At 40.7% G+C, this 12,439-nt stretch overlaps 2 protein-coding genes across 4 annotated transcripts in view; one reads left to right on the top strand and one right to left on the bottom strand.

Moving 5' to 3' along the window:
• PPHLN1 (periphilin 1) overlaps nt 1-2,821 on the bottom strand; it is a 66,621-nt gene extending 63,800 nt beyond the window's left edge. For both annotated transcript variants that reach the window (XM_054178596.1, XM_054178597.1), the window contains exon 1: nt 2,753-2,821. The gene's annotated coding sequence lies outside the window, so the exon portion shown is untranslated. The remainder of the gene's footprint in view (nt 1-2,752) is intronic.
• An 86-nt stretch (nt 2,822-2,907) lies between these two features.
• Nucleotides 2,908-12,439, top strand: part of LOC104299096 (YY1-associated factor 2) — an 80,354-nt gene continuing 70,822 nt past the window's right edge. Inside the window, exons 1-5 of one of the 2 annotated variants that reach the window (XM_054178032.1) lie at nt 2,915-3,068; nt 8,221-8,308; nt 8,462-8,490; nt 11,571-11,682; nt 11,783-11,890. In XM_054178032.1, the coding sequence (XP_054034007.1) occupies nt 8,225-8,308; nt 8,462-8,490; nt 11,571-11,682; nt 11,783-11,890 (333 nt within the window). In that variant the 5' untranslated portion in view covers nt 2,915-3,068; nt 8,221-8,224. Of the gene's footprint in view, nt 3,069-8,220; nt 8,309-8,461; nt 8,491-11,570; nt 11,683-11,782; nt 11,891-12,439 lie in introns of both variants that reach the window. The other variant, XM_054178029.1, reaches the window with a different exon arrangement.

The following is a 12,439-nucleotide window of genomic DNA, read 5'->3' as shown; positions in this document are numbered from 1 at the left end:
GCTCAGATTATCACGGCACCATGCCTTGCTCTATGCTGGTGTAACTGATGTACTACAAGGATTTCTTCATCAAACAGATTACACGGCTAACTTAGACACTAAATTTTTTGCATAGCTGGATTTTCCTTATTGATCAATTATTTATTTAGAAAGAAACAAAATTTAAAACGTACATACTAAAAACAAACAAAAAAACACAACACCCTGACAATTGCAAAAGCACCCCACTAATCTACGTTTTGCACACTATTCTTGCCTGTTTCTGCTTACTTCAGACATCAATTTTCATCAGTCTACAAATATCTACTTATCAGAAAGTTCTAATTTCCCAGTATGCGTTATCAGCCTTTTGCAGAATCTACATTTTTGTTTCAAAACCACAGAGTTTTCTAATCCAGATGGCTACAGCTCACCATATGTCAAAAAGCATAAAAACGATACTGTGCTGTAAGGGCAGAGGCAGGCAGCTGCACTATTCTCTGATGCTACTGCTTTTAGGACAAACAGTAAAGACTGACAAACGTGGACCAGTTCTCTCTCCTCCATTTTGGAAAGCTCTCAAAAACAGATTAGATGCTTTTGTACAAATAAGACCAAGGAAATATGTTTAGAGAATTGCAATTTCTTGGAAATATTATGGCCAAATTTGCAACAATTTGTACTTTGAAGACACAATGGTGGACAGAAAACACTGCTTTTTCTTCCAACAACTGGAATCTGGTTTTGATAGTGCTTCAGAGATATTCCAGTATCTCTTACCTAGACAGGAGGCAAGGCAGACAAAACTGAGTTTTGAGGAAAATAAAGTAACTTTCTCTTCTTCCCTCCACACTTGGGACAGGCAGAAAACACTGAATAGACATAGTCCCCTATTTTAAAATGAAAAAGCAGAAGTGCAAGAGCAGATGGAAAAATCCAGCACAACAGTACATAAAATACTGTGAAGGAAGCATTGAGGGGGAAAAAAAAAAAAACACCACCAAAAAAACCTCAGAGATACAGAGAGAATCCAACTCATTTTCTAATAACAAATAGCAGGCTGCAAGATTTTCAAAAGCACTTAGAATCATAACTGCAGTAACTTTAGGCATATTCTATCTAAACAGCAACAACCTGAAGGAAGAGTCTTTCTTCCAATCTCTCCTGACCTGTTCACAATAATTTTGGCTTAAGAGAAAGGGTAAAAAAGAAAAATAAATTTAAAAATTAAAAATTTTATAGCACTGACCATGAAGGTCATAATAACACTCAGCTCAAAAGGGAAAAAAGGCAGAAATGTGTAAGTTAATTTTATTCAACTGCAGCATTCTGATGACAATGTACAGTCCCACTGGTTCAGTTTCCTTAACATATCACTCTAATATACCACTAGGAGCAAGAGAAATAGAGGCAATTCCTTGGGGGTTGTGTTAATAGAATGACAGATGTATTAGCACTGATCTTTGCCTGAATACCTGCAGTTACCAACTTCTCATCCTTCTTTAGTATTAATGCTGGGAAAGGAATACAGGCTGTGATAAGGCTTTTGAACCAGCGTTATCAACGCAGACAGTTGTACGGATCACCCCCTTCGCTGTGACCTTCCATTCTGCAGCACAAACATTTCAACAACAATGTCAGCTCATCATACTGTTGTCGTCACAGGCCAAAACTGCAATGCTTTTCAACATTCACAATTGAAAGGAACAACCAGCTCAGAATGTTTCACCCAGCGCAAATCACTGTATCATACTCAAGTTAGTGCTGGCACAGATTCTGTGAGCTTCCACATCTTTTTGTGTATTTCTGTCAGTCTTTGATCCTTTCGTGTTCCAGCCACTTCTGATAAAGAATAATTGTAAGACTATCCATGAAAACTAATGCATTGTAAAGAGCCTGCTTAGGGAGTGTGAGAGAGAGGTTTAAAGTGTCTGAATACTGATAAAGGCTTTAAACATATTTCAAGGCACCCCATTGTTAAGATAACCATAAAGATTTATTCTAGTACTTCTAAGGAAATCAGCTAAGTGACGAACTCGTCTCTTATTTCTCTCTCTAGCAACATAAGGATACTGACGCTGCACCATGGTACCCACACGGTGCCTCCCCGGAAGTGCTTCCAGCCGGATTTATGCAGCCCCCAAACATTCTACTAGTTATTCAAGTCTAAAATAACTCTCAAACAAAAACACAAATAAAATGAGAATCAAAACTTTCTGGCAAGCTCGGGTTTTTTAAAGGATTAAAAGGTAAGGTTTACAACAGTCACCCTCCGTGCTAACACCGCAGCCGCCTGCCCAGAAGATACTATGCTTCCCAGCCCTCCCGTCCCGCCATTTCTATTCACCCCAACTTCTGAGGAACCTGGGAAGGAAGCCCCACGAGCCGGGCTCCCTACGCCGTGGAGGAAGAAGGGAGCCCCGCTCCAAAGGCCCCCAGAGGCGCCGTCTCCCAGGACGAGCCTCACGAATGCTTCAGCAAACACCGGAGCACGTGCTCGCAGCGCCCAAGCGCCGCGGGGCGCAGCGGGAGGGAAGGCAGTGCTCTTCCCGAGCCCCGCAACGCCCACCGCCTCACAAGGGAACCAAAATGGCAAACCGCCGCCCTAAGAGCCCGCGGGCCGCTGCTGAGGGCCACGCAATCAGATCTGACATGATGAAGTTACCACGTTCATTGCGCGGAAGAAGGAAGCCAGGCAATCGGCTACGCACCAGCCCCGCACGGGCAGAATCAGCCGCCCGCTGCTCTAACCCGGGCCGGCCCCCGCCGCTCACCCGCCTCCCGTTCCGGCTCCCGCTGAGCAGCAGACGTGCTCGCCAGCTAGCGCCGCGCTTGCTCCCGCTGCTTCCGGCGCTCCGCAGACGTTGCCGGAAACACTCTCCGCCCGCCTGCCTGCTGACCGCCGTCGTCACCGCCAATTGGCTGGGACTCGCGCTGACCGCTGCTCGTCGGCGGAAGAGCGCCGCCGTGCCGGGCGGTAGGTGGTGTCTGCTTGAGGCTTGTGTCGCGGCCCGTCGGGGCCCGCGCGTCGTCCTGTGTCGCATCACACCATGGGTGCCCGCGCGGGCTGAGGAGCTCTGCCGTGACGGGTAGGCCGCTGCGGGGCTGGGTCCCCTTGAGGGGAGTAGGCACGGGAGCAGGTGCGCGGGGAGGCCGAGTCAAGTCGGCCCGTCCGTGGTTCGTAACGAGGGTATCGTGGGTGGCAGGATAATTTGTTTACAACTGGGGAGGCTGTTGGATCCGTTTTAGGCTTTTGTGGTTTTGAGGAGGGACTTGTGTGCCGAGGAAGCATCGGCCTGGCACTTCGCGGCAGCTGGGCGAAGCTGCTGCGACTAGGGCAATGCTGTCGTAGAGGATCTGCAGGGTAATGTTCCTTACAGCTAAACGCTTTAATACAATGTGTGGAAGTTTCCGAATATTCTGCAGTTCTCTTGCCTTAGTATTGGTTCGTACTTACTGAGCTCTGAAATTGAATCGCTTGTTTAGCTTGAGTTTTTAGGAGGTAATCTGGGCCTGTCCCTGCTGAGTGGAGTGCAAGGTGATGCTAGATGCGATTGAAGCAAGCTGTTCTTCTCACATCCTGACTATGCTGGAAATCCCTTGAAAAAGAAAGTGTTGTTAAAACAGAAAGTAGTCCCTAGTTGCCCAATCTTGTCCCAACGTTTTTGTAATTGGATTACTACATATCAGTAGTGTGATTCAAACCATGGATCCTTTTTGTCAACATCTTTGACTGGGACAGATTTTTCTGCTGTTAGCTTTATTTCCCAAATTCTGATCCTCTGCTATATTTGCTTTATATTGTTCAAGTGACTACATAGAGCATAATCTCTCTTATCTTTAATTTCTTATTATGTGCCCCTAGTGTCACACAGAATGGTAGCAAGTGGTTAATATCCTTTTCTGGGACCAGGGAGAGCATGGGTTACTTTTCCACCTTGGATTATAAGATTGAGCCGTGCTCTTGCCACAGCTAATGATTTGTTGATTTGTATCTACACTCTGTTGGTACTGTTAAATCAGAAATAGAGTAAGGCCTGTTAAGGGTCACAGAATCATTTTGGTTGGAAAAGACCTTTCAGAATGTAGAGTCCAACCATTCCCTAACTCTATCAAGTCTGGGGCTAAACCATGTCACTTAGCACTACATCTATGTGTTTTTTAAACATCCCCATGATGGGGATTCAACCACCTCTCTGGGGAGCCTGTTCCAGTATTTGAGAACCCTTTCATGTGAAGAAGTTTCTTCTAATGTCCAGCCTGGTGTAAGCTGAGGTCATCTCTTGTCACAGAAGAATTCGAACAAGCTAGCCTGAGTGAGTGTGTCTGGAGTAATTTACCCACATGCTTTAATAATCAAATCACAGTTCACATGCTTTAGCAATAAAATCACAATTCTGATCTTTCTGTTATATACTTAAAAGGGAATGACCACATAAGTTTGTGCTTAAGTTTGTAATGTTGATATTAACTCATGAAAATATCAGTACATTGAGACTCCACTTGATGCTTCAGAGGCATCTGAACTATTTTGGTGACGTCCTTATGTGTTCTGGGACAGGATAGAAAAGCCAATTACTGAAATTAATCATTGTCTTCTCTGATGGTGTTCTCAATGTGAGTTATCAATGCTGCATTAAGATGATTGGATTAAAGCAAAATACACTTGTGTACCCAGTACATTTTGAAGGAGACTTAATCATTACTGACAGATGGCTCTTGTCAAAAAATGACTTCTTTTAATTCAAGTTTTGGAAAAAGACAAAAATGGTTAAATTCAAGAAGTGGCAGTACTGAGAGACAACTCCATCCTGGAAGTTATTATGTGAAAATGATAAATAAATAGACATTAGTATGAGAGAGATGCTATTACATTAATGGGAGTTGGGCTCAACTCCACAGAGATAATGTACTGGCTTCCAGATGATGCTTTAAAGTTAAGTAACCTGAAAATCAGGGAGACCCATAAAAATATTCATAAAACATAAATATTTTTGTATGTTGGGGGAATATCTAGCAGGATATAGAAACCAAACTGTACATAACTCTCAAATGAGTCTCCTGCAGCAAGTAGAAAGCTCAGATGGTTTGGGAAAGTCTTGGGAATGTTTTGTCAGCCTGTATGCGGAAAAGCTATAAAGCGGAGAGACTGGTCATCCACAGGAATGAATGTCATGGAAACATTAATACTTGTGTTGCATAGTTTTATGAAGTTAGGAAGTCTCTGAAATACAAGGACTCTGAACCTTGTAATGGTGAGCTTCCAGATGAGATGTGTTTTATCTGGAGAGTTAGCATAAAGCTGGAATTTAGTTTATTTTACCACACCACAACTTCCCCACCCCTCCCCCCAGCTATACGATGTCTGAGCAATAATCATGAAGCTGTTATGGCAAGGGTGGCCCTCATAAATGAAGGAAGACTACTGTTTGTGGTGTTGGCTCTTGCTATCCCCACAGTGGCTTTGTGATGGCTTTACCAAAAAAAAAAAATCTAATGGATCAGCTAAGACTATACATTTTGTTAAGGTTTATTGGGGTGGGATGAATTCTAACAGTAGTTGGATCTAAAGCTGCATTTGTAGCACTATATTCACAACAGATAACCAAAAATTTGCATTTTAACTTACTCGATCTTTTTTAGAGATTACTCTTGTTAGAAAATAATTTTTTAATGTTCTGCAGAAGACAGTAAGGACAGTAAGGTCTTTAGCCAGATAGGTGAGTGGCTCAAACGTTGTGCAAAACTCTTAGTGTATGTGCTGACTTAAGATGTCTATAAACGATTCCAGGGAGCCTTGGGAATTTAGAAAAGGAAGTCCTCCTGTTGATCTGGGGATGTACCCTTTCCTGGAGTGGTAAATTTGAACCTTTGCCATCTTGAACATGAGCATGCTGTCGTCTTACACTGTACTTCTTTTATTAAAATTGTGCCTAGCTGGCAAGTCAGACATTAAAAGTAAGAAGTCCTGTCACAACAGTCCTAAACAATACCAATTGCTAAGAATATTTGGGCAGATGGAGCAGCAAGACTACTTCACTTAAATTTGTCCAGGGAACTAGAAACAAAGCTCAGCCTCAGCTGTCTGGTAGCCAGTGCTCCAGGGTGCACAATTTCAGCTCCTGGAAAAAGTGTGCAGCTGAAAATGACACTTCTGTAGCTTGCAGTCATTAATAATTTCCTATTGGCTGAGCTGTCAGGCCTGTAGTAACCTTCACTGGATGTATCACCTTCTCCTCTGGGGTTTGCATTGTGGTGTTGCAGAATATGCAAGCTGGCTGCTCTCCAGTCATGCCGTCCTCACTATTCATTAATATGGGGCTTCCTTGGTCTCCTGTTAAAAGGTGCAATAGCTGTCTACAGCCATGTGAGGTTCACCTCTGCTGTTTGCTCCTTCATTGTTGCAACATATTAGTGAGCATTGGCAGTGTACTGTAATGCAGTGCTAAAGTAGCTTCCACCAAATCCTTTGTATCCACTGTGCATCTGGGTAACTGCACTTTGTTCACATGGAATGTTGCCAAGTCAGTCTGGTTAGACTTGTCAAGGATACTAATGCCAAGCAGCAAGAAATCTGGGATAATGAATCTGGTCTGTGTAACACCAGATGCAGTGTGTGGCTCTTACTGCAAATTTATTCTGCTCTCATTTGCTTAACCTTTATGCTGCCATTTCTGCTCATGCCAAAAATCAGTCTCTCAACATGAAAAATCTCAAAATTCAATCACTTGGAAGCTGCCACTCAAATGAATTTTGATACAGTAAGCATGTCAGGAAAGAGGCAAAACACTTGGATAATCAGTGACTGCAGGGAATATCGGGTCTTCAGATGACTGAGTCGTGAAATGCCAGAAAATGAACCACAGCTGGATTAGGGTGTGATATTAGTTACTTTGTTGGCACTTGGCCATGCAATCTGCTCAGATTCACTACCCAAATAGTCCCCTAAGAAACTGTGTGCTACAACAGATGTTGATTTTTAATACTTTACTTTCTTTATCCTGTCATCAGCTTTTGTCTGTATTTTGAAAATAAAATAGAAAGCTGATCTTGCTGAAGAAATGGCTTGATTCTCAGTTGGAAATTGGGCAGAGGTGCCAAAAGACAGGAATGAGGCTGCAGAAGCAGTAATTGGACTGTGTGTTTTGCTGTATTTATTGCTGTGCCCTCTTATAAGGGCTGTGCTTTACTCTGGTCTTAATTTTTATTCACTAAGCTCTTGGACTGAGCCATGGCTGCAGAATGGATCAAAGGGAAGAAGTGTTTTGCACAGACTTTAACACCTCTTAAACTTTTGGGAAATGTCCAAACAGGAGGCACAACACAGGCTGTTCTTTTTCAAATCAGATTGGTTGCTCTTCACACAGTATTAGATGGTGTGTCTGCAGTTATAAGTGGTTTTTGACTGATTCATTGTTTCCAGACATACTTAGCTCTAAGAGCTCAAAGGAGATTGGAAATGAAAATGGCTTTGAGATTTCTCTGGTTCTTGCCAATATACAGATGCTTAATCAGGAAGAGGAGATGAGGGGAGGGCTCTGCTTCTAGGGGAGATACTGCCCATGACCAGCTCTGGACTCTTGCAGTTCCATAGTGGTGTAGAAGCCTGAGCAATAGATACAGGAGGAAATCCTTACTGCTTTAGCACCTTAGATACATCATAAAGTCAGTTTATTATCTTCCTCTCTCCACAATAATTAGGACTCTGCTTTAGGGAAGCTTTTTGTCTTTTTCTTTTTTTTGTTTTCCTTTCCCCAACCAATTGTGATTTACTCTGTTTTGAATGCATCTGAACTGAAATTTGTATGAAGAATCAGAGCATGCAGGAGGTACTTGGAACAAAGGTCACTAACTTCAGATATAGAACATAAAGCTTAATAAATGGGCATTAATTGTTTCTCCCTAAATCTTTCTTTACTGCACAAGTCAGCAGAGGTTTATTTTAAGTACACTAACTTAGGTCTGTGTTTCCATGACTTACAAATGGACTTGCATACAGCAAAAATATGCTTTGGATCCAGGGAAGAAAAAAAGAAATTTATATCTTCTGTAGAACATGAAGAGGCAAATTCAAATTTCATGTAAAATGATGAAAGAGAAACGAAAGCTATGCTTTCCTCCAACTTTGTCCTAACTCTCTGGGCTAGATTTGAAAAACAACTTTAAAAAAGTCTTGCAACTGTTTTTTAATTGCTGTTTGTTAAATACAATTTAACTCTTCTCTCTTTTCCCTTCCATCAGAAAAATGAGTGGTGGGTTGGCACCGAGCAAAAGCACAGTGTATGTGTCCAATTTACCCTTCGCTTTGACAAACAACGATCTGTACAGGGTAAGTTTTTAAGAGCTGCATTGTTCAGAGTAAATTTGTTGACAACAATTTTGAGTGTAAATACACAAAATCTTAGCAGTTTGTCTTGATGAATTTATTGCTAATGCCATGTAATTTTCTGTTGTTAAGTCTTTATTTTGTTTTGTATTTCAGATATTTTCCAAGTATGGAAAAGTTGTCAAGTAAGTGACCTGATACAGCCTGCTGGTTTGGTAGCTTTCATTTTAAATATTTCATGTCTTTGCTTCACTTGCAGGTCTTGTGCTTTTTATACTTTAAGTAGGAATGTGGAATTCTGTTGAAGTCCTGTTCATTTTTAATAAAGTATAAATTTAACAACTGAAAGTTCTTTCAGATGCACACGTAATGTAAGAACACTTGTGTTGGGGAGGCTTTGCTAACCACTTCTTAAGAGCAAGTACAATGTTATTATATGCAAATGGTCTTTTCTCTGAAATAGTTGAAACAAAATTGTTTTAGTGAGCATTGCACTCCTTCCCCTGAACACTGCCTAGGATATGAGTGGGTAAGTTTAAAAGTGGGAGGTTCTACCTTGGTGAACTAGATGTCATGATTCCCACAAATAGTTCCCACAATTACAATGTATAATTCCTCTATTTGAGCTTCTCAAGGGACTTGGTTTTGTGACTGTTTAAGATCAGATGTAGGGCTGCATAGTAATGACTTCTAATATGTGGGGTATTCATGAACAATACTTGTGAACACCTGCCTCTACAGTCAAATGATAGAAATAAATGCTACAGTAAGGAACTTGGTGTTTTGTTCCTCTATTTTTTTAAAAGACTGAGTAATAAGTCTCAAGACTTCAGCTTTTTGACCCTACACCAGTAAATATTTACTCTAACTTGTAGTAGTTGTTATAATAAGCTGAGACATGTAGTTAAATCCAAAGTTTTCAAGGTCTCAGTAGTGTGTTCCAGGTGACAAATGGTAGGAAAAGCCAGACTGCAATGTAAGAAAAACTTACCTTTTTTAAATTGACTGAGAGGAAAACTCTTTTGTGGGGCTCTAGTAGACATGAAGTGATCAGTACAACTGCACATGTACAGTCTCTGTTGTTTCCAGAATGGAGTGTCTGATCTGGTTTTGTTCATTGTAGTAACAACATTTAACTAGGTGTTCATCCATTGAGGTGCCTCTTCTCTGTAAATTTGACACTTCTGACTTCCATGTTTTCATTTGGGTATATACCTACACTCTTAATGTTTGGGAGTAGGGTTCTCTTACTGTCTTGGGTTTTGGACTTGTGTAAGAGGAGGATAAGAATTGTTTGAAGTATTGGCTGTATGATGCATTGCTTATTTTAAAAGTGTCATAGCAGCATTCTCTTTGTTTTTTCCCCTTTTTTAATAATTTCTAGCTTCTTTTTTTCACTGTCATAGGTAACAGAAACAGTGTTCTCAGATGCCTATGAAGAAGTGCTGTACTGCATCCTTTGTGGAAGTACCTAATTAAGAATATGCAATGGTGTCTGTGCTGTTACTGTTTTTCCATACCATTTTGCAAAAAAATCACTTGCTCACACCTGCTGATTCCTGATGTTTTGTCTAGTCCCTGCTAGAAGTTAAATGCAAAAAAATCACAGAATACCATGTGTAAAATACTGCCATTATTTTTTTTTTACCTTTTTTTTTTATATATATAGCAAGATTTGCTTCTTTTTACCCCTTTGCAAGCTGACCTGACAACGAACAGTGCAGATATTGGGTGTTCTACTGCTATTCCCATTTTGCTGTGAAACTGAGACTAACAAGAATCAGTTTTCCTATTTGTAACTAGTAGCACATTCCAAAGAAAAATCTTTTCAAATATTAGCTTGATTTCTGTAGAGTCTTTGTTCAGGGACTTTAAAACACTTTGCAGAGAGCTTTCCAATGCCATCTAGGTCAGCTTGAACTTAATTAAATAAGCTTTAATAGACTATTTTCTGAAGTGTGTCTTGACTCAAACAAAATCATGCTGGCTTTTCTTCTGTACTGCATTTCTCACCCCAGTGTATCCTGATTATTATGATTTCAACTCAGTTTGTTCAGTGAGAAATCAAACTTCCTAGGGTTCTGAAAAGTTGCTGACTTCAAAAATCTTTGTCACACTTGTTTCTTTCACTGCCTGTGTTATTAACTGCTCCATTCAATATCCCAGTGAGAAGCCTGACAGTCTCATTAGAGTTCCGTTGGAACTCTTGAAAAAGTAACTTAGCAAAAGAATTAATAGAATCATTTCAACTCAGCACTTCCTGTTGGAGGCATCCTTGTCTGAGGGGCTTTGGTAAAAAAATATTCTAAGCTTTATCTTTGCCATTGGAATGGGTTGTCCAGGGAGGTGGTGGAGTCACCATCCCTAGAGGTGTTTAGGAAGAGACTGAATGGGGTGCTTGGTGCCATAGTTTAGTTGATTAGATAGTGTTGGATGATAGGTTGGACTCGATCTCAAAGGTCTCTTCCAACCTGGTTAATTCTACTCTATTCTGTTTGGGGGAAAATTGAGCTTTCTTTACTGATCTTTTATTTCACACTCTCTGGACTATGGAGGTCATCTCTTACTTATACAGGTTCTCTGGTAGGCCCTCTGCATTGCAGCAGGGTTTGTGTGTTGGGTTTTATTTTTAAATGTCGTATTGCCTCATATAATTTTGGTTTGCCTTATGTCTGAACCTTTTGCTAGCTGTGGTGGGTACAGGGAGAATTTATTCCTGACCTTTTACCAGTTGCTTTTATTTTCACATACGTGCAGACTGGCATCCTGTTTCCCACTGTTTTGCTTTTATAGGGCTAAATACAATTGATGTTAAAACTGAAAGCATTAAGGTTGTGTGGGCTCCTCCCTGCCTTCACCTCTTGTTAATCTTTTTGGTTATCTGGGGTTTTTTTTGGTTGTGGTGGTGGTTTTTTTCCTGAGTCTAAAACTGTCTTAAATTCCTCAATGTGCTACTGGAGCTGTTGATTTCAGTTTCAGGCTGAAGATTTAACCTTGTATCTCAGGTAAAATAACATATGCATCCATGACCTGCATAGATTCCAGTTGGAAATATTTATAGAACAGTACTACATACACTTTTCTTAAATCATCTCTACTCTTCTTATGAACATGTGGCCAGGTTAGATGTCACTCTGAATTTCTGTTTAGTGAGCTTTAAATATACTTCCCTTTCTGCTATATAACAAAGCTAAGATCCCACTGAGACATTTAAGGGAAAAAATGCCTCTTCTAGTGTATCAATTACATGGTTGTACATTTTCAGAGTTACTATTATGAAAGACAAAGACACAAGGAAGAGCAAAGGAGTCGCCTTTATTTTGTTTTTGGATAAAGAATCTGCACAAAACTGTTCTCGAGCACTTAATAACAAACAGGTAAATTGTGGGAACTGATGTGGAGGGAGGATTGGGTTTACAGTCCCAAAATATTTACCTTTTTTTTTTTCTTTCCCCGCCCCCTCCTGATTTGCTGTAGTTGTTTGGAAGAGTTATAAAAGCAAGTATTGCCATTGATAATGGAAGAGCAGCGGAATTCATTCGCAGGCGTAACTACTTTGATAAATCTAAGTGCTATGAATGTGGGGTGAGTAAAATCAGAGATTAACTTACATATTCCATCTTTTGACTGTCATGGCTTAACCCCAGCTGGCAGCTAAGCACCACACAGCCACTAGCTCACTTGTCTCACAGCAGGATAGGGAAAAGAATTGGAAGGGTAAAAGTGAGTTACAAACAGTTAAATAATTGAAAGGTAATAATAATAATAATTATATAAACTGTAATAAAAAGTAAAATAACAAAGAAATAAACCCCAAGAAAGACACGTGGTACAAATGAAAACAATTGCTCACCACTAACTGACCTATACCCAGCCAATCCTTGAGCAGCAGCCCCTGCTCCAACCTTCCCCTCAACTTCATTTGCTGAGTATGATGTCATATAGTATGGCATGTCTCTTTGATCATTTGGGGTCAGCTTTCTTGGTTGTCTCCCCACAGCTTTTTGTGCACCCCCAGCCTACTTGCTGGTGGGGTGGTATGGGGAGCAGAAAAGGCTTTGATCTGTGTAAGCACTTCTCAGCCATAAGTAAAACATCTCTCGATTAACACTTATTTTCAGCACAGATGCAAAC

This window comes from Dryobates pubescens, chromosome Z (genome assembly GCF_014839835.1).
Source record: "Dryobates pubescens isolate bDryPub1 chromosome Z, bDryPub1.pri, whole genome shotgun sequence".
NCBI classification, from domain to species: domain Eukaryota; kingdom Metazoa; phylum Chordata; class Aves; order Piciformes; family Picidae; genus Dryobates; species Dryobates pubescens.
This window is presented reverse-complemented; position numbering and strand designations above follow the sequence as displayed.